General features: G+C 42.1%; 2 protein-coding genes across 2 annotated transcripts; both read right to left on the reverse strand.

The window, feature by feature from the left end:
- Window positions 1–691: 691 nt before the first annotated feature.
- Window positions 692–11,752, reverse strand: LOC128415869 (uncharacterized). Its single transcript, XM_053392635.1, has 18 exons — window positions 11,663–11,752; window positions 11,204–11,345; window positions 10,930–11,022; window positions 9,936–10,143; window positions 9,722–9,828; window positions 9,101–9,241; window positions 8,094–8,248; window positions 7,669–7,789; window positions 6,758–6,874; window positions 6,250–6,347; window positions 5,945–6,157; window positions 5,377–5,551; window positions 4,693–4,875; window positions 3,638–3,889; window positions 2,885–2,953; window positions 1,927–2,004; window positions 1,525–1,629; window positions 692–901 (listed from the first exon to the last, which is right to left on the reverse strand). Exons 3-18 carry the CDS (start codon window positions 10,975–10,977, stop codon window positions 872–874), a joined length of 2,100 nt encoding a protein of 699 aa, XP_053248610.1. The 5' UTR covers window positions 10,978–11,022; window positions 11,204–11,345; window positions 11,663–11,752; the 3' UTR covers window positions 692–871.
- Window positions 11,753–13,398: 1,646 nt separating this feature from the next.
- On the reverse strand, window positions 13,399–25,754 carry CCDC17 (coiled-coil domain containing 17). The gene is made up of 14 exons (XM_053392636.1): window positions 24,398–25,754; window positions 23,883–24,020; window positions 22,962–23,024; window positions 22,066–22,183; window positions 21,120–21,279; window positions 20,776–20,895; window positions 19,977–20,110; window positions 18,910–19,044; window positions 17,753–17,979; window positions 17,299–17,384; window positions 16,710–16,925; window positions 15,979–16,201; window positions 15,533–15,643; window positions 13,399–14,393 (listed from the first exon to the last, which is right to left on the reverse strand). Exons 1-14 carry the CDS (start codon window positions 24,584–24,586, stop codon window positions 14,232–14,234), a joined length of 2,082 nt encoding a protein of 693 aa, XP_053248611.1. The 5' UTR covers window positions 24,587–25,754; the 3' UTR covers window positions 13,399–14,231.

A 25,754-nucleotide genomic window follows, 5' to 3' on the forward strand; every position in this document is an offset into this window, starting at 1 on the left:
ATTCACTTAAATCTGGCCTGCGGACGGTCCAGAAATCAGCGTGTTTTTACATGAGTAGAATGTGTCCTTTTAATTTAAAATGCAGCTCTGGGTTATTTGTGCGGCATAGGAATTCGTTCATCACCCCCAAAAAAATGTATAGTCCAGCCCCCCACAAGGTCTGAGGAACAGTGGACTGGCCCCCTGCTGAAAAAGTTTGCTGACCCCTGCACTAAACCATTTATGTCTACTGTGTCAGACTGGAAATAGTTTTGAGAGGATGAGCCTCCTAGCAAATTTTGTGGGAGTCAAGCAGAGTGCAGGCTAGAGTAGCTGCAAATAGGAGGGAAGACAAAGGGTGGAACTTAAAATAGATCTGCTTTGACAAACTAAAAAATTGAATCAGGCTTGTGTTTGATGCAAAATGTTCTCATTTGTGTGTCAGACACATTACATTAACTCAGCTGGAAGAAGAGCCCAGGTTAAAGTAGGATTCTGTTGGGGAGAGATGATATAAGGGTGAGAGGCTCATGGGTGCTAGAATTAAACCACTACTTAGGAATGGTATAAAGAAGATATGGAAAATACTCAGTCCGGAGAACTGATGCAGGTTTAGGTGCACAGCAGCCAATGTTTGTGCAGTTTCCAAGTAAGGAAGTGACACCTGGGTTTTTTTTTAAAAAAAGCAAAATAGCATGGCTGCTTCATCCCTCATTCACTGCCAAGATGTCAGCCACATTAATATACTTTACCATAACCACTAATAAAACACAGGTGGCCACTTGAGGTATTAGGCTACAGGATGGACATTCTTCATAAACTTAATAAAGTCTTGCAATGATTGCCAGTAGAGTAAGCTAGTATGTAGCCTAAGATGTCTTGTTCCTTCTTATTAAATTTGTTCCAGTGCCTTTAACTTTGTCTGAAAGAAAAACATGCAAGTCACAATTAAACCTGCACTGCTTATGGAGAATGTGGACCAGTAAGAAGTAAGCAGCACATAAGCGGCACACAAAGCACCACCAAACCATTCTACGTTCTAAATCTTATATTAATAATCCAAAAATTGAGACAGAAGCCACAAACAGAAAACTCATTTAAATTTTGTCCTAAAGGAAGATTCAGTCTTTAAAGTTCCTTTAGCCAGGCTCCTGAATCTTACTTTTGGACACAATTTGAATGAGTTTTCTGTTTGTGGCTTCTGTAGTAGATCTTGTACCTTGTTCTCTCAATTTTTGGATTATTAATATAAGATTTAGAATGTAGAATGGTTTGGTAGTGCTTTGTGTGCCGCTTATATGCTGCTTGCTTCTTGCTGGTCTACAAGAATTGGCAGCATAGGTTCATCAGTATGGAGAATGGAGCAAAGCTTTCGGTCAGGAAATGTATGTAGCAAGTTCCATTTGTTCTGATCTCACTAGAATGGGTTACTTCAAACCTTGCAGTTAAATTATAATTTCATTTATGTCATAGGAGAGCTGCACTGTGGCTGTTGCTAGTTGACAAATTGTTCCATTCATAAGTAGGGCTATAGCCCAATTTTACCTGTTTTCTTGAAGTCTCCTGCAACATTAATTCTGCAATTTTTCTTCCAGAGGGTTCCTTATTGTACAGATCTGTTGTCTCTGGCAGATAAGATTGATCAATACTCTGAAACAAATGACAAGGTCAGCTAGGATGTGATGATCTAATGTGTGGTTAGTTTGTGCTCTGAACAGTTACTGGTAACCTTTTTAGTATACGTGATTTCTGACAATCCACTATAAACAAGTCACCTGGCTCTGTTTTACAATTTGGCTGCACAGAAAATTGATAAATGGTAAACAAGAAAGTGAGGTTGCTTTTGGTTTTCTCCAGTGGATGGTTAATTAGTATGCTCATCCTTTTGTTTTCCTGGGTGGAATGAAAAGTTTGTGATGATTAGATTCACTTAGCTAGTATACGTACCCCTGATGTATATCTGAGTTCATCCCATCTTCCATCTGCTATGCGCACAACCACAGATGCACCTGGCACCAACTGGATCTGGAAGTTTCAAACTATAGCATTAAGTACATTCTTTTATATGTGTGATTGTTGAACAAGAATAATGGTGAAACATTGGGGATAAAGTAGGGCTTACATAGATTGCAGGCGCCTGTCATACCTGAGGCTGTTGAGGTTTTCATATAATTACAGAATATCCAAGTGCCTCCTTACTCTATACTGGAGCCTTCTACTCCAGGGTTAGTAGACCACATAAATGTTCCCCGTTGCACCCAAATGAATCTGTAAAGCAGTGGTTCTCAAAGGGTGTGGCAAGAAGATTCAAGGACAATCAAATATTTAAACATTTCAGTGTAGTATACAGTAGTATAAAAAAAATGTATTTGCAGACTATGGATAAATATATTTACAAAAAAACACTAATTTGAGTTTCTTTTCTCTCAATGTATTTCTTACCAAACAATTTGGTATGGCGTGAGCAAGTTTTTATTCTGGAAGTGTGGCCGAAAGAAAAACATTTTAGAACCACTGGTTCAGGTAAATTTTCAATTTAAAGATTACATTATAAAGAAACATAGTCTTGTACATTGGTTTATCTGACTTGGCAGTCTTCAGGGAGGATCTCTCTGCAGCACAAACACACATTTTGGAATCCATTTGTATGATGGTGGGGCTGATGTTGCAAACCACCTGTCTTGCTCCCAAAAATCTTTGCCAGCCATGCTCCTTGGAACTTTCTGCACTTGCAGTAGTGTTTGAGAAAATTGGGATTTGTGTGGTCTATCTTTTGCATCAGTTTTTGTTACTACCCTGTATAATACGATCTAGAAAAGGATTGCAAGTGCTCCCCTTACTTCACCGTTTTACTTCTTGGATAAGCTTTGTGAAGCTACTGCTCTATGCTTAACTAGTCTCATACCTCTTTCTTTTGGAGCATGCTCTTCATAATGCTGCTGCATTTCCCTTCAGATAAGGAAGCCAGGATGATCTGTTAAGGAAAGAACAAACCTTGAACCAGAAAAGAACAAACCACCTACTGTTTTTTTGCAGCACTCTGTTAGTAGACTACTGCAAGAGATTCCTTAAGTGAGAGAAATAGTGAGAAGTGTTCCCAAAACAATACAAAGTAACATTGTAAAGCTTACTAATTTTGTACACACCCCAAACAACAGCTTGAAATTAGAAACTGATTGCTGACTTTGGACTAAATTATAGTAGTGTATAAAAACAAGTGGGTCAAGAGCTGGTGACACTTAAGCCAAAGATGGGGTGGGGAATGCTTAGCAGTTATAGGCACTGGTTCATTGATTTGCACCATCACCACCTCCAAAAGCTGGGAGAACTAGTTGTCATTTGTACCCTTTGTCTTTGCTAAGATATTTGCAGGCATTAAGCGTACACAAGTAGGGACTTCAGAAAGTACTGAATTCTGTGGGGATGAGCCATCAGTTCTTAACTGATGCTGCATTCACATAAAGCTCAAAAGTGGGGAAGTGGATAACTTTCAGCTTGACAGATGGTGATATACAGGTGATGCAGGGAAACATTGTACAGAATATGTGTGTGTGAGCACGCTAATAAGTGCATGCCCCTGCCCAGCTGCTGGAATTTGATTGTTTTTGCAAGAAAATTGGCATGTATGTCTAACTTTTAGCTGGTTGGTTAACTATACCTGACTGGGAGCCCCCTGGTATAAGGGCAGTTGGTAAATGCCAGTGTTGCAGTAACCTCTGGAAAACACTTGAAGAGCTGTCCATGCCCCACTTTTCTGAGTGTAATGTAACTGTTCCCCTTTTAGCATGACTCTTCTTTGTGCTGCTTGGCATTCTTTTTCACCCGAGGCACATTGGGCAGGATTCACCACACCTTGGTACAGGTGAATAATAATGGCTGTATATTCATGGTAAACTCTGTGGGGACAGGTCTGAAAAACAAGTTGCAGGTTCTGAAAGGAAAGGCTTAGCCACCTGTTGTGTACATGTTCACAAATATGAGTTTGGAAATAAATATGGTCATCAGTAAGAAAGCTTACACTGTACTCCACCATGGGCAGACTGCCTCATTCAAAATCATGCCAGATCTCCTTAACACAGAATTAAATTTCACATACCCGGAGCCCCCTGGTATAAGGCAGTGAGTAAATGCTGGTGATATGACATGTTTCTCTGTAAAAAAATTGGGCAGCAATGGATTTATGAAAGGAATGCACACACTTCCTTTATGTGGAACAGAAATTAAGAACCCTGAGCCTCACTGCTAGCAAAAATGTTTGAACCCCAGTAGGGTATCAAAATATAGGCTAGATTTAGTAGGCATAGGTGGTAGGGAATCAGCCTAATTATAGCAATACTAATTCACTAGAGAGAATGTTTCTACTTTGCTGAACTTTTCTGGAGCTAATAATTCTGCTTAAAACTCCACCTAGTTACCTTCCACACAGTGCATCTTAGTTAACTGGTTACTAGGCTCAGGAGGCATTTAGCCACTTTGCTGTAGACTCTGCTGAATAAGGCAGATTACTTGTGAAAAATACCAGATAAACCAGTGTTGAAATACAGATTGGTTCCTTCTTACAGCATGGGACCCATCTTACTGAAAGGCAACGGCCTATCCTTTGCTGAGTGGAACACCCAGTGTCATCCTTTTTTTAGTTGTAGGCCATTCTCAGAGTCCTGTGACTGAAGGGTGGCTTACAGAGTGACGAACAACAAATAAAGGATGTGATACCTTGAAGCCATCAAGCCACACAGGCCATTGCTGGTAGCTGTTTTTGTCAAGCTCCTCAACAAAGATGGGGTAATCATACTTCAGCCATTGCGCCCCAAAGTAACATGCCCCAGGTGGATTGAAGCAGAATTGGGCGATTGTCAAGCCAGACCATGGTAAGTTCATGCCTCTGTCCAATGCAAACTGGAATACCACAGAGATTAGATGTCAGTCTGGATAAGAGCACTGTACACACACACACACACACACACACACACACAGCCAAGGCTTAGTTTGCTCACAAACATTAAATACTAAATTTGTTTCTCAACTATACCATTTCAAATTACTCTGACATGCCAGTTTTCTGTGAGCAGGGAATTTTTGTCCTTAGCAATATGAAGTAATACAGCTGAGAAAGTCAACTTGTTTAGAAAATTAAGAATACTAGTGGTTGTCTTCAGAAGTTGATAAATGCCTGTTAATCAACATGTAGCTAAGGGCACAGCAACAGAGACCAGGTTAAAGGTTGATAACTATTTTCAAGTGCAGAAATTACTCAAGACTGGTTATAAGCAGCCAGCATTCCTATCGATGTGACTACTGAGTTAAACACAGCTTACTTCCATCTCTATAGTATTCTATCCCAGCCATGTATAAAATTTTGTGCTAAACAGCATTTCTGTGAGTGCGATAGCTATTCACCTTGATGCCGTAGGTGGGAATGTATCTGGAGACATAGGTGAGGCTGAAAGGCTGTGGACTGCTGCCTGGCACCCGGGTTAGTTTCTGATGGATCCAGGTGACAATCTCCTCATCTGTGCTTAAACTCTTAGAACCTTCAAGCTGGTGAACTATTTCCCGCACTGAAACAACAGACCTGTGTGAAACAAAAAGCTGTTTTTGCTGTAGCCCACAGTTACGGAATTCTATCATTTCCTACCAAAGTGTGTTGATGCATGGGGCGAGATGCTTGGCTCACCCTTCTGTTAATCTGATTTGAATGTAAGATGGACTGTTAACGTTTTGTAAGGTTCCTTCTGCCCTTTGATTAAAAAAAAATTCCAATCAATAGGCTCATCAAATACATAGTCCACCATAGAACACACTATAATGACTCAGCTTTTATATATGTGACTACAGTGACACCAAAAATTCTTAAAAGTAATAGTTGGCAATCCTCTTAAGGGAGACTTTTCCACAATTGCTATGATTCCACCTTTTTTACTTCCATCCATCCTACAGCCACTGAGGAGACAGAAACTCAGTTTACCTGTTGGTCATGGCTTCATAGAAGCAACTTTCTCCTGCAGTAGGCTTGGCCGAGTCTGAATAATAGACACCATCAGAATAGTCAGGCCTGGACTGAAAGAGGCCCACTTTGGCCCAGTTTGTCTGAGGGACCATGCTTCTTTGTAAAGTTTTATGGCTGGAATTTACAGGCGCCTTGATAAGCCTCACTAGCAGGGTTGCACAGGGCACATACCTACAGGGAAAGTGAGAAGACAGATATTAGGAAGGTTGTATGATGATAAGATGGGGAAGGAATTGGAAATGATGTAAGTGAGAGGGGCTCACCGTCCTATTGATGTCAGAGAGCTGGTAGAGAAGGGCTGATCTGGGCAGGGACTGTTGTGAAAAATACGGAGCTGATGAGCACCATCATTGAGGGAGACCTGAGGAAAACAGTAATCAACATCTATCCACAGACCCTTTTTCCTCCTCCTTGGGAAACAGGTAATGGGAAATATATTGTTTTTCCCTCCTACCATTTGCATCTGAACTGTGGAGAAACAGCAAGATTTTTGGGTAGGGCTCCAGGTCACACAGGAGTTATGGTGGGATGGGATTTTTGGCATGGCACTAGAAAGCATGAGCATTAATAGTAAAAACCTATCCTGTGAGATCTAGTGGGAATGTGAAACATTCTTGTAGCACTTTGGTTGACAGCAAAAGAGAGTTCCTGAAATACCCATGAAGAAAGAAGGCATTTTCCTACTGGAGCCTATCAGCATTATAAACCATGTCCTAACTTCATTTTCAGAACTGAGGCTGCTTCCCCTGAACTCCCCTTCAGTTAATTCACCTGCATCCCCTTGGCCTCTGGTTCAGGGGCTGTGTGTGTTCCACATTGCACAAAAACATTGAGAGCTGCCCAACCGATTTGGATGAGCTCAGAGGTTAAGCGATTGATGGAATAAACCTGTAAAATACTAAGAGACATTAGTTCATCCCCCACCCCGGCAGCTAGACCCATAGTTCTGTTTTGTGTTGGAGGTCAGGAAGATGTTGCGTTAATGTCCTTCATGAAGAATATATTAATAGCCCTGCAGAATCAGACCAAAGGCCCACCTAGTCCAGCATGCTGTTCTCATAGTGGCCAACTAGATGCCTATAAGAAGCCTGCAAGCATTCTGCTGTCTTTTGAAGATACGCCTCAGCCTGCTTACACAGGCATTCTCTTAATCTCTTGACCTGAGTCTCCAGTTTTAACTACTACTTTGTTTTTGTATACACCTGTTTTGTTGCATTTTAATTATGGGTGTTTATATTTTAATGTTTGTGCAGCTCTTATATTTTGTAGGTTGCTTAGAAGCCTATTTTGGCATTAAACAGTAAATAAATAGCAGGACCTAACCCCAACAATACTCTTCCCACTTGTGTTCCCCAGCAACTGGTATTCGGAGGTATAATGCCTCTGCCACTGGAGCCATCAATAGCACCCAATTCTAATATGATGAGAGGAGGAGAAAAATGTCTCTCTACTCAGTTTATCCTCAGCATGCATAATTTTATACAGCTCCGTCATTTGCCTCCTTACTCTTTTTTCTAAACTAAAAAGCCCCAAATGATGTAACTTTTCCACACAGGGGAGTTGTTCCAGCTCCATTCCAGGAAAGGAAAGATCCTTAACTTCCTAACTCTTGACCCCCAACAGGACATGCTTCATTCATTGGCAGCATTTTTTGCTCGCCCTTTACCCATACCAACACAAACCTTTAATAGAAGAGTTGCACAAGGCGCTATCACTGGCTCTCTGATTTCAACTGAGTAGTTGTAAAGTGGATCAAATATGCTGCTATTCAGGTCAATCCCAGTGCAAATGTCTGGCCCAATTCTGAAAGGAAGAAGCAGAAACAACCTTCAGCTAGATGTTTTCCATAAGAGGGCATTGTTAAGCTCCTCTGTTGTTGTGGCACCTTGAACTGAAGCAAAACCCTTTGCGTGCTTCAGGACATAACCATAGAAACATTAAAATCAGGGGTAGGAGACAGGGTCATTCTGTCTGGAAGGCTTGCACAGACAGAACAATTGTGAGAGTGCCCCATTGAATTCCACCCATAGCACGTATGCAGCCTGGGAGAAGCAGAGGAAATATGGCATTTTAGGGAAGAAAAACCCAGAGAACTGTTCCTCCTTACTGCATGAAACCACTGGTGAAGATGCGAGCAGTGACCCTGGTAACAGTGACACCATCAGGCAGGAAGCGGGCTCCATCAATGTATAGATCAAAGCCATCTCCAGCTCTGAAAGGCTCTACAGGAAGGGTCTCCCTGGAATGATGAATAAAAGCTTCCTGTGGGGGGAAAAGTTGTGATGATACTAAATGGTCATTTTACTGCACTTTCACTCAGTTTAAAGGTCCTTTTGTTTTAACAATCCCGAACAGTTTATTATCATGAGCAAACATAAATGCAATTCGTTGTAAACAAATGTAGAGAAATGCATGCTGGTGCAAAAATCTTAATGCCGCATATACTCTCAATGGGGTCTGAAGTAGCAGTGATTGACCAGGAACAAGACCTGGGGGCCATAGTAGTTAGCTCAATTAAGATGTTGATCTAGTGTACAGGAAGTGTGAGAAAGGCAAAATCCATGCTAGGGATCACTAGGAAAAGAACTGAGAATAAAACTGTTGATACCATAATGCTTTTATACAAATCTATGGTGTGACTGCATTTGGAATTCTGTGTACCGTTCTGGTCACCTCACCTCAAAAAGGATATTGTCGTGTTGGAAAAGGTTCACAAAAGGGCAACCAAAATGATCAAGAAAATGGAGCAACTCCCCTGTGAAGGAAGCTTGCAGATTTGGGACTTTTTAGTTTAAAGAAAATGTGCATGAGATGTGACATATGTTTATAACATTAAGCATGGCACAGAGTATATAGAGAAAAGTTGTTCTTCCTCTCTCATAACACCAGAACTCCTGAAGATCCAATGAAGCTGAATTTTGGAAGATCCAGGACAGATAAAAGAACTGTAAATTGCAGTGCCCAGAATTCTTTGAAGGAAAGGAGGTTCTTCAGATACACTTTAAAGGTATAATACGTATGCAGCCAGATTGTGTACTGAGTGGAGGTGGAAGGTCTGTCCCAATTATCCCAAGCCCTGTAGGGACTGTAAAACCGTCCTTGCCCAGCACTCACATGAGGCCAGGTTTTTGCTGGGTCAAGTGGAGGTGGTGACTCTGGTGGGAAAGGCTGCTCAGGTTTCTGGGTGCTGAAGACGTGCAGTCTTAAAGTAGCATCACCATATATCTTGAAGTCCTGATGATTCTCTTCCATTGACTAGGAGCAAAGCATTATGTGCAGATGGGAATGAAACAAGAGGAAAGCATAATAAGGCACAGCTTTAAACATGGGGCTTTATCCAGTGCTCTGTGCACATAGCTTCACTGGCACAACAGAAATTCCATTTCTTCTGCCCCCATGTGCTTCTACTGCATGCATAGCAGTGTTTTATTCCAGTAGAGCTGCAGCACTGGATATGGTCCAAGGAATCAACACACAACAGAATGGAGGCTTAACCAATGATTCAGTCCTCTTAAGTATTACATACTGTTGCTTCCATATAAAATATTGCTCTATGAAGATTACAGTTGTAAGTCTTTACTAGAGTAAGCCAGTAAGGAGTGTTGCATCAATAAGAGCAGCAAGACTGAACGAGTCATTAGATGCTTAACATCTCTTCAGCCTTTTGCTGGTATTAATATTGGCGTACTTTACCTACCTGGTTAACCTTGGTTTGCTTTACAGGAGTGGACTTACCATCACTGACAGAGCTACAACAGGTGGCACAGGGCCATGATACAGAGTCAGTGTATGAGTCCCTGTGTTCCAGACAGGCATCCCAGGTTCCCCTTTCTTCATTGCACCTGTGAAAGCAGAATGCAGAAAACTTAATTCCTAGACTAGTAATAGGAAAACCTTAATTCCTGTGGGGAATCATAGCACCAGGCAACCAGAAATGCCTGCAGCATACCTGTAACCATCACTTTATGGGATTCATACATCTTGGTCAGTCTGAGCACAGCCCAGGCAGCCAGCCATTCATCACTCCTTAGTAGTGGCTGGTGTTGAGGCTTGAATCCTTTGTCCCAGGGGGTGGGTGCCACCCTCCCACTGGGCCAGTGGTAAAAGCGAGCAATAAGGATCATGTCCTGCTGTGGCTCAACATCCCAGAAGGTTTCCTGAAGGAAACAAAAAGAAGCAGTTCAGGTGAGCCAAGAGTAGTGCTATAATTTCCAGCACCTTCTACCCTTCAATTCCCTCTGCCATACACCATACTCAAAAACCACCTAACTGTTTTCATGGATTAGGAATGAGCATGTTTTTCTCGGAGCTCAGAACTGCTTTTACACCATTGGCAAGAAAACCCAAAGCCCATATTTTGCAAACAAGCAACATGAGTGCTTCTTTTATAGTTAAGCATGGGCATCCACAAGAATTATCCCCAGGATTGGGGAAAGTAAATACTCTAAACCAATGTAAATACTTATCTAGCATCAGAGAACTGGTCTACCATTTCTGCTAACAGGTGACTGAGTTGTGGTGAGGTCTGAGCAAACTTGGCCTCTGAGAAACAAATACAGTGGTACCTCGGGTTAAGAATTTGATTCATTCTGGAGGTCTGTTCTTAACCTGAAACTGTTCTTAACCTGAAGCACCACTTTAGCTAATGGGTCCTTCCGCTGCACCACTGCCACATGATTTCTGTTCTCATCCTGAAGCAAAGTTCTTAACCCGAGGTGCTATTTCTGGGTTAGCGGAGTCTGTAACCTGAAGCGTCTGTAACCCAAGATACCACTGTACAGTATTCTAGCGCTTGCAGCAATGGTAGTGCTAAGTAACCATCCAATCAGTGCAAGGATAATAACCTGTCTGAGGACACTCTGTGAACTTCCCAGCTGGACTGGGATGTAAACCTAAGTCCATCTCCAAGCCTAACACTCTCCTGCCAAAGCACCATTCTATACCTCCTGTTCTCCAAACACGAAGTAGCCATGTTTAATATTGGATCTCATGGAATCGGTGCAGTAATTCAGTCCCGAGTCCTTGGTGGCAATCACCTGAAATCAAGTTTGAGAAAAATGTAACACATGGTCCAACTTCCTTTTTAAGCTTTCTTGGTGTTTCTTCCTAAAATAATAAAGAACTCCAGGATGGTTCTGCTAGAATGCTGAACCAGGGTGCTAGCTGAACACCAACTATGACACTGGGGCTATTGACAGAGCCACACATGTTCCATACCTGACCAGTTTTCTGATGGTAACCAGTTAGCCGTACAGCCCCATCTCCCGGTGGGGCGCCTTTTACTCTATCAAGGATGAACCCTAATTGTCTTCTTTCATTCTGCTGGGATTGTGGCCACTCGAGCACTGCTTCAAATTTCCTGAAATAATCAGAGGCTTATTAACCCACTGCTCTTCAGCTGTTGCCCCTGTCCTTCAACAGCAAGCAGCACCTTTCCCCTTCTTGAACAGCAAAATGGCAGTTCCCCACCAAATCAGAACCTTGCTAGATTAAGCAATAAAGCTGGGTTACAAGAAAAGTAGAGAGCAATTGATCCACTGTATATTGATATACTGTATATCTGGCTATTAAAGTCAAGTAGAGCAATTGTCTCATTGCCAATTTCTATTGCGACAGCAGAATGTGGAGAGAAATATACCCCTGCAAAGGAAAATCCAAACTATACTTCGTATTTACCTAGGAAGGTATGGAGAAGCCTTTGGTTTCTGTTTCTGGGTGCTGCCAGTGCTACAGCCAGGAAGGTAAAAGGGAGAGATGGGGGAAATGGAAAAAGAGGGGAAGGTTGATGCTTGTGAGCATACTGCAGCACAAAGGCAAGAAGGGTTTCTTGAAGAACCATATATACTGCCCAGTTGGGTGTTAGGGGAGCAGAGAAGGAATGTTAAAGGTAGTTGATTATATAAGGGTAAGAGTAAGTAATATGTGACAAATCAGAAAGGACATAGGAAGGAAAAATACTTTTGCTGATTTTAATTTATATGCATGAAGGTTCCCCTTGGGAGGATCTGGTGAATCATGTGTATTTCATTAGCAAGCTACAGGACAACTCTGCAACATGCAAAACTAAAATAGGCTCATACCAAATAATAAGTCGACCACCACAAGCTGGAGACTGAGGTAGTCTAAAAGGATGACAGAAAGCTGAATGGAATCTTTCTACCTGATATCTTTGGTCAAGTACTCCATCCCTACTCCTTTTCTGTATCTGGAGTGAGCAATGGTGTTGCACCTCCCTTTTTTAGTAGGACATTCTCGACAAAATTGCCATTGAAAATATTAGGCACTGAAAGTAATCACCACAATATTGGGAATAAAACTGAATGAGGCCCAATACAAGTAAGATTCTCAACTATAGTAGAAGCCATGTTGATGTGGAACAAAATAGGGCAATAGCTTTATGGCTACTGAATGAAGAAAAAGACACAGAAGAAGCTTGGGGGCTGCTTCTCTTGTTATACTGTTTATGTGAAGTTGCTTCAGAATCATTTCCCTCTTTGTTTTATCGCTCTCTGATCTAGGAGACATTTGGGGCATGAATATGAAAGTAGCTCGTGTGCAATTATTTGTTTTCCATATTATGTATTAATTTTTGTTGGCATTCATTTGTCTCGGGAGACAGTGGAGGAATGCACCTTTGGAGGTGAAGCCAAACTGTTGGAAGGTTGCAACTTCTCTTGTGGCTGTAGAGATGTGGGAGAGACATATTTTGTTAAGTTGCTAAAATAACTAGGCACAGTACAATGGTTTTAAAAAAAGAAGGCGTCCTATAGATTCGCACCAGTTTTAGAGCCCACAAACACAGGGATGCACTTATTGATGAGCACATACGGAAGGAAACATCAAAGAGAGCAAGCAGCTTCTAAAGAAACAAAAATAGAAGATGTTACTTCTTGGTAGCCTACATTTATTGGTATTGGTCTTAGCCAATTCTAAAACTTAGACTTTACTAAGCCAGGGTGGCCTCTTACATACATCCCTGCTGGTACCATGACAGCCAGCATTTCCTACCTAAAGGAAATAGGCAAATGCTGACATTTCTTTTTCAAAGAGATTCTAGATGAGTGGGAAAGGATTAACCTCTGGGGTACTGACCAGAACAGTTTCTAGGAGGTAGGGACAGAACCACTTTAAAATGCTAATTTAGCAGATGTTACCAAGATGCTTAGAATTTTCAGAGGGGAATGACTCTTGCAGTCGCAGAGAGAACCTTCTTCTTGTTATTGTTGGCATCCCTTGACATCACTAAAATATAATACACTAAAATATTATCCAGTGGTGATCCCTTAAAGATTAAAGAGGGAAGACTTGCAGAATTGATCACTTCAAAAGGGTGGATGGGGCACTAATTCTAAAGGAAGAGGGTGAATGTTTCAGCAATTTTTTTTGGGTTTTTTTGGGTTTTTTTTTTGCATTTCACAAGCACTTCAAGTACATGACTTCCAATATAAAGTAATCACACTGAAATTGACTGAGAGAAAGAATTAGAAACATGATCCTATCAGCCTACTTTAATAGAGGCAGTCTGGTTTTACGGCGGATTTTTGAATTTATTTTTTTAGGACTAAAAAGGTGCCTCTGTTATATCCTCTCCAATGCATAAACAAAGCCAAAGGCAGTGTCCTCAGCATTTGCTAATGAGGCAGTCTCTGAATATAGGATGTTCCAGTTAACAGCTATTGATAGACTAATGTGCCATGCATGTGTGAATGTCTTTAATCTTGTAGTGATTGACATGGACAGACACACACAACAAGGAAGACTCTAGATAATCATGGCAGAATAATTACATTTTTAGGGATCATATGTACAAACAGTTATTCTGAACACATTTTGGTGTTCTGCTGCCAATGGGAAGGTCAGGAGAAAGCTCTCCTTGTGGTGTGGTATAGTCTGTGGAAAGAAAATATTAACTGATGCTGTGTTTTAGTTTATATGGTCAGTTGCAGGCAGAGCAGACTATAACTACCCTCTGCTGTGCAGATGGGTAAGTACATCCAATCCTGCCACCACCAAAACCTCATGCAGATGCACCCTTAAAAACAGCCCCCATATCCTTAATTAAAAATACAGAGAAAATCACAGACGTGGGTGGATTAGAGATGCATAATCTTTTAGTTGTTTCATTTATACACAAAACACACAGAGAAGTATACAAAGGAAGACAGTAGGCATTTCTATGCTGACTTATCTTCATTAGAAGGAAAGCCTAGTCCTGAAAGGAGAAAGGGGTGGTCTTCCTCCTTTCTCACCTTTTATTGGGTTTGTATTGGAGAGGCTGTTCCTGATCAGGAGGAGAGTCAACAAAGCCAGTGTAAGGAGGGACAGAGAAGAACAGGCTGGTGGGGGCAGGGTGGAAAGAGCGCTGGGCTGGAGGAAAGTCTGTAGGGGGTGCTGTGCAACTGGACACCTGCATTTGAAAGAACAAAATACAACAGAATTAAACAGGTGAGGTGGGGTAGCATGACAAGCAGGGCGAGGGCAGTGTAAATATACTGGGGGTGAAAGGAAGGCTTGCAATCTCTTGATCCTACTTTTCAAATATTCCTTCCAGTGGAGAGTTTGCCACCCACCTGCCATCATTTCTACAAACCATCTTGCTTCCACTCAGTATTAGCATTGGATGATGGAAATTTAAAACTTGCTTTTGCCTCTTGGTAATACAGTACTAATTTTATCTGGAAAACTTTAAGCTTTTGTTTCACGATTTCCAACAATTTGGGACCTTTTTTTTTTTTTTTACCTGGAACCAGTTGTGCTGTATGATGTGCTTGCTGGGCCCAGGACTGTGCAAGTCAGTGCAGCAGCAAGGGTGGGAGAGCACTGGATTGGTAGCGGCAGGTATGGATGTGTATGCTTGTTCCTGCTGCCACCAACCCAGTGCTTCTATCCGCTCTGCCATGCTGCCTCACTGTGTTTGAGAGACTGCAGTGGTGGCACCCCATCTCACTGAGACACTACTTGAGAACCTTGGACTTTTCAATTGAGTGACAGATAGAATTATTTTTTATGCTAGGAATTAAAGTAGCTACTTAATTGTTGAATTAGTTATTAATTCATCTGGAGTTTTATATGAATGTGCTAAATAATTAATAGCTGGGATTTTAAAAGGCTTCAGTCAGATGGTAGCATACTTCATTTATTCCTTTGAAATATATAATTAATACATTTTCACTGAGTTTGCTCTTAGCCTTATCTTCCATGGATTCTGGATAGCTTTAACCTCCAGTTCAGCTATCAGTGGCTACTACTAGTTATGACAGCTATAACCTCCAGGATCAGAGGTAGTATCCCACCAAGTACCAGTTTTTGGGGAACAGGAGTGGGAGGCTATTATTGTGCTCATGTTCTCCTTGCGGTTTCCCAATTTTTCACCATTTATTATTTCAAATTGTCTTTCTTTTTGGTGTCATTCTGGTTCTCTGCAGCAAATAAATATTGAGGACACAAAGAACCTGTTTTTCAGAATCTGTCCTCAAGAAATGCTAACTAGAAAAAGAGTTAAAAATAACTTCAAAAGAGACAATAATGCCATGCAGTTCAACTCACTGTAGGAGGGTATTTGTACAAGGAGGCATTGCCTGGATGAATCTCTGCCATTGACTGCATGTCAGCATCTCTTGCATTCACTAGTCGCAAGTACAGCTCTGCTTTGCCCAGCTGTGAGGAAAAAACAAGGTGTGGTCTGGTTGGGATTAAAACAGATACGAAAATAACTGAAGACGATGTTGGACTAATTTATCTTGATCTGGCCAAGGTGTTCTGAGGAACAGCCATCATTCCAGGAATGTTTCTATGCAGTCAATGAGGCCTGAGATTGAATCTGTCTCAAATCACACTCAGCACAATGCAGAAAGTAGGAGCTCAGTGTTAAGTGCCAATGTTAATGGTTCACCATGAGTCTCCTGAGAGCACGAGCATGACACTCTCCCTTCATGTTGGTCAGGAAATAATTTTCTGGGCACTCTGCACTGACCCTTGCTAAAGGTCCTCACCTGGGGCACACCATTCAACTGTTCTGGAGTAAGGCTTGGCTTCATAGGAAGCACTCGGATGGGGATCTTCCAGCGCCCACACATCACTTGATGTAGATGGTCAAAGATGTTGATTTTGGCCCACCCCCTGGGGGCCAGATTCTGGATCTCCAGTCCATAAGCATCAAAGCCTCCAGATGCTTGAAGCTCAGTTATGAGGGTGATGGTGGTTGAAGGAAGGACTCTGAAAAGCAAGAACAGACAAAGGTAATACATACAAGCCTACCTTTTTCTCTACAAATCTGAATACAGAGTTCACTGTAGCCATGTTTCACATGGGGGTTTGGCAAAGAAGACTATCTTCTATATGACACTAACGTATATGACCTCTAAATAAGAACAGACAAGAATCTGGCGTGTGCAAAACTGGACTGAAACGGCCTATTTTATGGCAATCTGAAGCTCATACTAATCCCCAGAGTGAGTGGTTCCCATGCCAAGATGATAGGGCCCTGGGTCTTCTAAAGGGTCAGGATAAAAGCAGTTCATGATAGATGGTTTTCTTTGCATTGTTTTTTAGAAAGGAATCTTCTACCACTTATCATTGCATTTGTCTTGAGCATTATCTTGCTGTACACTATATACATTGAAACAATGAAAACAAATAACTTTGCCAACTGGGAATGGCTGCCCAGATAATGACCCGGGAACAGAAGAGATGAGATGTTATGGCAAAAGCCACTGAAACTCACCTTGGGACTGGTTGCCTAGCTGCTAAGATGGCGCAGCACCCTCTTTGCCCATCAGTCACATACTGTGGGTATTGACCCATATCAGAGGAGACAACGGGCAGTGGGGTGGGCTTGCCCAGCTCTTGCCCATTGCGGAACAGGCCAGAGACCAGACAGACTTGATAGAATGTGGGATCCAGGCCCAAAAGAAAATCATAGAATATCACAAAGCCAGACCTGCAGAGAGATGATAATTGTCACACTCATGTAATAGTTAACACAGCTTGCATGCCACCCCAAGCTGAGTGAAATTCCAGGGGTTCTAGGCACTTCCAGGAATTAGGAGGGTTTAGGCATACAGCCTATCTCCCACCACCCCAAACTCTTAACAACAGCTATTTTCTATGAGCTGGCTGCAGTCCAAGAAGACTCAACAGGCTAGATTCCAAAATGCATCCCTAGGAATGGTATTAGGATGGAAAAAATGAACATCTTCACTTTACATGGCAGTGTCTACAAATACTCCATGCAAGAATGAGACAGAAAAAAAACATATGCTGCCCTCCCACTAGCTCAGCCCAGAATAATACAGGTAATAGAAATGACATACGCCGGATCATATGGCGCTGGTCCCAGGGCATCAGAAGGGTCCAGGAAGTACTGGCTCATAGCTGTGGCAGATGCTCTCATGGGGTCCTATAGCAGGCAGAAATATGTGAGAGCTGTTTTACATTACCAAAGAATAGAAAAAGGAAATACCAGCATCAGTCTTAGGGGGAATAATGAGGCTTGCTGCCTCAAGGAAACTCTTAAGAATATAACTCAACAGCTTCAGATAAATCATTCACCCCTGAGCAAAATGGTCAGCATATTTGCAACAAGCAGAACATGAACCACTGGATGCATCTTTCTGGAGTGAACACAGATATGGAGAGAGCCAGCCACACAGGATGATAGCTCTGAATTATTAAAACTATAGAAGTATTTTTATACTATTTCCGCTCCAAAAGCAGATATTCAGTATGACTTTTGCCTGAGGTTTCCCAAGTTAAAGGGGCACTAACCATGTTACTAGCTGGAAAGGTAGGGTCAGGCAATCCAAGAAGAGGGGGAGGAGGTGGCAGGGGTGGAGCTATAGGAGGTGGCAGCCGGGGTAGTGGTGACCCCCTCTTGGGATGTCTTAGCTTCATCCTCTCTGTGTCATGTCTCAGGCTGCCAATCTCTGCATGCAGCTGAGCCATCTCTGCCATGTGTAACCGCTGCAGTTGCACCAGCTCTGTGCCTGAAGACCCTGATGAAAAAGAAGATGAGCAGGGGGAGCCCATTAACACAGTTATTGCTTGTGCCAATACTGGGAAAGAATCCTTATGAGGTGGGACAAGAGCCTGCATATTATTCATCTGGCTCTTTGTAAAAACAAAGCCAGCTCAATGTCCTTATTTGTTTTTGCTGGACTGGCACTACTGAACATTTCAGCTACATCTCCAAAGCCATTTAGTTGTGGAAATGTTGCCCCCTTCCTGCCCAACATTTCAAGGAGCACCTTTGGCCATTAGCAACCTCCATACTGCAGATGGGGTGGTCTTGAAAATTTGGGGTATGTGTAGAATCACAAAGAAAAAGGACCTGCTTGGAAATCCTGGCAGTATAATCTATGTGTCAAATGAGTAGATGAGATTTGGTGCATTTAGTTTAGGAATTGCTTCACATAAAAGGAGTTCCAAAGTGATTTACAGGGATAACAAACAATATCAATAAAAATGCATTAAAACAAAACAAAACATACTAGAAGTGTTCATCCACAAAAAAACCTAACAATGTAAAATAACCACATCCCACCTTGAATAAGGATGAACATAAAAAATAAACAACCAAACACCAGACCTTAGCACCGCCCAAATGCCCAGGAGAATAATGAACCACGATCTGGTTGGAAAGCTCACTGCAGTAGAATACTCAGCCCATCTCTGCCATCTTTCATGATTTCTCTCCATAATGGACAACTATGGAGGCTGAATTTCGCCAACAGCAAACAGATCTGGTTACTGTCCAAAGAGAATACTCTGCACTTCCACTTAAACCTCAAAATCAAAGTGCCCCAAATCAAAGTGATTGCTTAGGTGATATATATGCCAATGCCCTGAATTGCAGAGATTGATGCCTGCTACTGTATCTTAAACTTCTTTGGCCCAACTTCAATAGAGTAGGCTATGGTCCCCACCATCTTCTATTTTCCTTCTGTCCTTCAGGATCTTCAACTTTAATATCTCATCTTCCAGCCTCTGGTTCTCCAGCTCAACAGACAGGAGCTCAGCATCCAAACCCCGTGGGTAGGAGTTCGGGCTACCTTCATGTTCTGCAAGGACAAGAAGAGCCAATCAACAACAAAGATGGCTTGGAGACGTGAAAGAGCGAGAAGTATTTGCTAAGGTTTCTCAATCTGCATAATCAGCAAATAACCATTTGGTATCATACACATTTATGATAGCACATGAGCTTTGTAAGAGGACCATACTGTCCAGTGGAACTGATTCTCACTTGGCTGTGAATAGTAAAGCCTTTTTGAGCTCAAGGCCTAAAGGCAGGGACAGCCAACATGATGCCACCCAGATGTTGGACTATAGCTTCCATCATCCCTGAGCATTGACCATGTTGACTGGGGCTGATAGAAATTGAAGCCCAACAGCATCTAGAGAGTGCCACTGTCCCAAGGGTCCAAGAGACAGCCTAGTCTATGATACTGTTATAAGTTGGGGTGGGGGAGGAAGTAGGCTGTATGTGAGATCCTTCTAAATCTAACCTGGATCCAGCAAATGTTAAAATATAAGCCAGGCTACCTTCTTGTGTTGAGGTGATAACCTGTGTGATGGGCCATTAAGGTAAACAAAGGAAAGGGGTTCTTTGTGAGATGAGTTGAAGGACAAATACAAAGTTGAAAGCTGCAGTGATGTGAGCTAGAAGCTAGAAGCCAGAAGGAAAGAAGCAAAATGCTTGTGAGAACCATGCCTAATTTCTGATGGCCGGCATTCAAGCCTGTGGCTATGGGATAAACAAAACTGTTTTGGGCTGATAATGTTGTGAGCTCCTCTATTGTAGCCTCAGGTTGTGTGTGTGTGTGTGTGTGTGTGTGTGTGTGTATCATATATATATATCATAAAGACACCACAGCCTCCACTGTGGAGTAAGCACTTGGAACCCCTGGAATTTCACACTACTTGGATATTGGTGTGGCATGCAACACTACAATATCCAAGTTTGGAGAGAAGAAAACAGGGAAACAAAGCTCACTCTTCTTTCTGCCCTTGCGCTCAGGCCTTGCTCCTACTTTCTCCAGGGCTGTGGCCTCCACCTGCAGCTCATACATCTGACGGAGGATGTTATGGTCACTGCCTCCCCCCTGCAAATAAGCCAGGTAAAGTGCCCTGCAGGGAAATACAAATGCATCATCAATTTATTGGTGCTATTGCTAGATTTTCTCCTTCTGACAGCATTTCAAAGTCTTTATTAGCTCGGGGTGGTGGCGGTGGGGAATCAAAGGAACTATTTTTCCTGGCATGAAGATGAATACTGTTATGTACTGAAGTTCTCACCCTGGGCCAGCAGGGGGATACTGTAGATAGTTATGCAAATGAAGGATCGAAAGTGACGTTCAGTGATTGGATAGTTTGTATGCAAACGAAGGATCGAAAGTGACGTTCAGTGATTGGAGAGTTTTAGAAAGTTGTTACGGTAACAAGGTACTGGAGCTCTATATAAGCAGGCTGACTGAGCCCTTCAGTTCAGTTCTGTTTCAGCTTACAAATAAAGAGCTGTGCAACATGGTGGGAAAAAGGGATGGCAATCCTACTGACTGTGCCCACTGGGAAGAAAGTTGTTTCCTCTCTCATCCATTGAAAAGTATCTGCTTCCCATCCACACAGAGTAGCAACTTGCCAACTGCAGAGCTTCCCAAAAGTGGGACAGAGAGGAATCCAGGAGAAAGCTCCACAGGCAACAAACAGTGAAAGATCTAATAAATTGATAGTAAAATAATTCTGTTTACAGAAAATATTATCCCATTCAGTCTTGCAGTTCCCTCCCTACTCACTGTATCTCTGAAGAGAGGGGTCCAACTGCTGCTGGAAATGACATAGACTTGAAGACCTTCTTCTCTTTGTTGCCCTCAGTACTGTCTGTCTGTCTGTTGATGGGTGATTTGGGTTTGCTTCTAAAAAAACCCCAATAAGGTGTGTGAGTGTCATCTTGCTTTTTTCAATCAGTGATGATACTTGCTTCCCACAATGCTTGAGTCATGGATAGACTCCCCAACATGGTCTTTTTGACCTTTTCTGACTCCCCTATTCCACCCTCAGATAGGGAATGATCTTAGGCTTCTCCAGCCTTTGATTGAACTCCATCCATTCCCAGAAATGGTCCCTCTTTGAGCCTTACCTGGTCTCTGCTGATACCTGCAGGAGTTCCACTTGTTTCCGCAGAGCATCCAAAGCCAGTTGGTTTTTTCCCTCCTGGGTAGTCAACTCCACCAGCAGCTGTTCAATATGAGATGTAGCCGAGTTCCCTAGCTTCAGTTCAGACAGGCGCCTATGGATCTCTGGATAAACAGAAAATTTTACACAGTTTATTGGAACACCTAGACCAAGTCAACATATTTTGAGAGGCTCCCTGAATTGGATTTCCATGCAAAATATAGACACATCATTTCTCTCCATTATCCTGTATCAGAGCCCTGATCTGCCCAGCTGGGAACACGTTACACCTGGTGAATTAATATGCATCCTTTGTCCTAGTTCTCAGAAACACTTGATAAGGAAAGCAAACCTGCACTTTATATGTTCTAAAGATTGCAGATGTGTGCTTATTACTTAATACCCCACCCCCCACCCCGCTCCAAAAAGAAAATAAAAATCTCACATATAGAAAACTTGCATATCAGGGAGAAGGCTAGGGTAGAAGTATAATCCCTGAAATGATTAGTCTTCTATATGCAAAATGGGTTTTGTGTTGTTGCTTTGTATGGAGGAGAATTCAGTCATGAAAATCTTCACGCACAGTCTGAAGTGGAACAGTCCAGACACAGGTTTACCATGTCATCTGCTCTTTCTGAGGACTTGGCCTGTGTATCCTCCAAATATACGTAAGTAGACAAGAAAGCTCTCAAGTACAACATTAGCTGTCAGTAGTACTTGTGGATGAGTCTAACTGCCTCCTTCCCTTCTGTAGAACTTGTGGTATCAGGAGCCTTGTGTATCAGGCCTCGCCATTTGCTGGATAGTGGTGGCTATTTGCTCATCCTTTATTGTTTGAACTCCAGGTGATTCCCTTTACCTGAACTAGAAGCAAGAAGGCAGTAATCTAGTAGGTACTCTCATTCTCTTACCATCCTTCTGCTGCTCCAGGTACTGGTTTCTGGCCTGGATATCTGCCAAATGGCGCTCATGTTCTTCTGCCATTTGCTGTTGGCGCTTCCAGTATTCCCGCTGGTGTCTGTCGTTATCCTAGGAGTCAAGGAAAGATGACAAGTTTGATATGCCTGTTCTGGAGCCAATGATGCAATGCTTCAGAGCTAAATGCCCACAATAAATGGTATGTTGTGGTGAATTAATTGTAAATTCCAGAAGAAGTGATCACGGCATGCCCTCTACTGAAAGCCTGCATGATTTAGTGGCAGAGTGCTGGGCTTAGATGTGAGAAACCCAGATTCAAATCTCCATTCAGCTTTGGGTAAATCACACTCTCTATCAGACTAGCCTACTTCCTAAGTGGTAAAGCTTAAAACTGTTTTCTAAATTCCTTGTAAGGAAAGACAGGACACAGCCATTACAAAAATAATAATAATATCATATTGGAATGGATTTCAAATATTTATCTCATTAACAAATACCACTAGCGTATAACACCCTGCTTGTAGGATTTGCATTGGTTACTAATCTGTTACCAGGACAGGTTACTGGGAAGACCACCGTATCCCTTATATACCCAGTAGATCACTGTGGTCAGTGGGAGAGTTTATCCTGCAAATTCCAAAGATCTCAGGTGTGCCCCACAGTAACTCAGAGCAGAGCTTTTAGTGTTGCTTCCCCTGTTCTGAGCTATGGTCTGCACTTTCTGGTCCAAAAATGGAACAGCACAGGAAGGAGCTCCCCATGGCAATGAGTTTCTGTAAAGTTGTTCCTCACACAATTCTGGCAATTTTAAGCACTCCACTGCAATCCAGAATTAAAATTGCTAGAAGCCTGCAACATTTTTTTTAGAAGTCTTTAATCACTGTTTTACCTCTGCCTGGAATGTCCTGAATGTAGGAAGAGTGTCTTCCAGTGACATCCTCAGTTTGTGGAACTGTGAAAGGGAAGAATTCCTTTAGTGATTTAGTGATTATTATTATAATTACTACTACAACTTATTACCCACCCTTCACCCCAAGGTTCCAGGGTGGGTTACAACAGTTACAACACAATATTAAAAAGATCTTGAAACAACTTATTCAAGTTATGGGTGCTAATTAGGGTTTGTTTATTGTTTTATTTAAGGTTGCCAGCTTATTTTCTGACAGGACTATTGTGTCTTCTGCTGTGTGTTAAGCAGAAATGATACAGGTGAAGCTTTTCCATCACTCTGTCTCAGTGACAGGAAAGGTTTCACCTACTGAATTTCTTACAGCTGTCCAAAGAGGCCTGCATTTCCATTGGCAATCTTGCTGTTGGCACATCATATAGAGAAAAGAGCTGGCTCTCTTCCATTCTTTTTTACTGTTGGTGAACACAACGCTAATAGAATTTCAGATGGAACTCGAGAAAATCAACACTAGTGGCCAAATTCTCTGAATCTATAGGCCAATGTTTCATACAACCTTTTCCATGCCAATGTTACTAGTTGACCTTTCTAAGCCTAATGGTAAGTTTGTCAAATGCTCTAAAAACACGTCTAGCGGGAGACTGCAGCTTATTGTCCCTTAGCTCAACTGAAATGTTGGGGTGAGGGAGCTTTCTGAAATGCTTGTAAGAAGTGCATTTGTTTCATCAGCTCAATTTTTCATCTGTGGTGACAAAAAATAAAAAGGCATCAGAGATGAGGGGAAATAACCTAAGTGTTTGAATGAATTAACTACTAAGTAAAGTAGTTTAGAATGGAAGTACTGTAAACCGAGAATCTATGATGGAGCAAAGATCTGCGCTCCTCTCTTCTTTTCTGCAGTACCTCTTCAGTCAGTTTCTTCAAGGCCTGGCTGTCTGAAACACTTCCTTTATGATCAAAGCTTCTGGAGTGGTGTGCTTGTTCCTCATATTCCCCATCCAAGTGATGCTTCTTTGTTTTTGGTGCTTGTAGCTGATGATGCTGTGCCATAGAAACCACCACCCAGAAAAGAAAGCCAATAAATGGAAGGGGGTGTCAGGAAAATATATTGTTACTCAAATGCAAATTCATGGAAGCTAAAATATCTAAGCAGAAGGCTTCAAAACCCTCTCAGTTCATGAAACACCTCGAAACTGGGGTGGGGGAAAATCTAGGCACACCTTCCTCCTCCTTCTGCTGTATGTGTACATACACAGGAAAAAGTTTAAAATATTGATGGCTTTTTGGTATGACTGGAAAAGCCTTATACGCCAATGCAGTCAGCAAAATTGCAGCACATAACTTTCCCCCTCCAGCACACAAGCTAGTAGGTCCCAAAATGTTGGGGGAAAGTCTAACAAACATTGCCAGGTCTTTACCATGCTGTCCGGAGTCTCTGCTTTCTTAGGTTCTTTCCCCTTACGGAGGGCTTGCCTGTTTCGGTATCTGGCATCAGATGCAGTCTCCTCTCCAATGCAGAATTTTTCCATGTGCTTTTCTAGCAGCTGCCTGGAGCGGAACCCCATCCTGCAGTTGGCACAGTGGAAAGCCACCAGATCCGTCATCATGAGGAGTGACTGCTGCTGCTGTTCCACAAAGGGTGGTGTTTATTTGGAAGGCACTGGGCACTTGTTCTTCCTTGCAGGAAAGGACTACAACAGCATATGGAGTTTCTATTGTTGCTATGCTGGTAACTGGCAGGTGGTGCTAGCCAGCCAAAATGATGCAGCAAAGTAGCCCAGAGTGATTGGAATAATCACCATGGCAGTAGCTACTGTTTATGTTTGCTGTTACCTAAGATCTGTTAAGGAGAGGAGATCTGTGTGTGCACCTGGTCTCTATTTGCTTTTTATATTTCTGACAGGGCCCTTTCTGTGATAGCACTCTGTAATATCTGGCCTGGATTGTGTGCTACTGCAAGCCTAATCCACAAGCACTTCAATAAAAATGTTTATGTACATATAGTCCATTCCTAACCATATGTACAAAGTGGAAAAAAGTTTATGACATGAAAAGGTGTAATAATAAAAAGGCCTAAAGTAAATGCAATACATAATATTAACCAAATCAGTAAGAGCTGTTACTGGGAAACTCTTAAGTGCAATCTGAGAATCCAAGAAGGAGCTGAGTCTATAATACCTGGTTGGGGTGTCAACCACCTCCCCGCATCAGTCACTAGAGGGGAGGGACAGTTAAGGAGAGTGTATGTTCTTAAAGCAATTCCATTCTTCTTCTTCTGTTGTTTATATGCAGGGCAATAAAGGCTGTCCCTACACTCCGGCATTCGTGCATACATGGGTCTGTTTCCACGCGCACATTTGTGCGCCTTTGACTTGGAAAAGGTTCAGAAAGGGGCAACCTAAATGATAAATGGGATGGAGCAACTCACCTGGGAAGAAAGGTGGCACAGCATTTGGGACTTCTTAGTTTAAAGAAAAGGTGAGTAAGTGGTGACATAATAAAAGATTATAAAATTATGCATGGTATGGAGAAAAAGGATAAAGATTTTCTTCCTCTCTTATAATGCTAGAACTCAAGGACATCCAATGAAGTTGAATGTTGGAAGATTTGGAACAGATAAAAGTAGTTTAAATATGCAGCACATATTTAAACTAAGGAACTTGCTCCCACAGGACGCATTGATGGCCACCAGCACAGGGAAAATGTATTTATGGGGAGTGTGATAACCCTAAAAGAAAGTGCAGAAACAGACACCAAGTACTGGTATCATAGAAT

The sequence above is a fragment of the Podarcis raffonei genome, chromosome 6 (assembly GCF_027172205.1).
Source record: "Podarcis raffonei isolate rPodRaf1 chromosome 6, rPodRaf1.pri, whole genome shotgun sequence".
Classification (NCBI taxonomy): Eukaryota; Metazoa; Chordata; class Lepidosauria; order Squamata; family Lacertidae; genus Podarcis; species Podarcis raffonei.

What these genes read in the sequence shown, in the direction of transcription:
- LOC128415869 (XM_053392635.1), bottom strand. Translation starts at nt 10,977, where the DNA reads ATGAGATCCAATATTAAACATGGCTACTTCGTGTTTGGAGAACAGGAG. An exon ending in CAGCAAAAACCTGGCCTCAT is followed by an intron (nt 8,249 to 9,100) that starts GTGAGTGCTGGG and finishes TTCCCCCCACAG; the next exon opens with GAAGCTTTTATTCATCATTC. An exon ending in TCTCTGACATCAATAGGACG is followed by an intron (nt 6,158 to 6,249) that starts GTGAGCCCCTCT and finishes CTTTCCCTGTAG; the next exon opens with GTATGTGCCCTGTGCAACCC.
- CCDC17 (XM_053392636.1), bottom strand. Translation starts at nt 24,586, where the DNA reads ATGATGACGGATCTGGTGGCTTTCCACTGTGCCAACTGCAGGATGGGG. An exon ending in CCCCTCTCTTCAGAGATACA is followed by an intron (nt 20,111 to 20,775) that starts GTGAGTAGGGAG and finishes ATTTCCCTGCAG; the next exon opens with GGCACTTTACCTGGCTTATT. An exon ending in TGTACAAATACCCTCCTACA is followed by an intron (nt 14,394 to 15,532) that starts GTGAGTTGAACT and finishes TTTCAAATGCAG; the next exon opens with GTGTCCAGTTGCACAGCACC.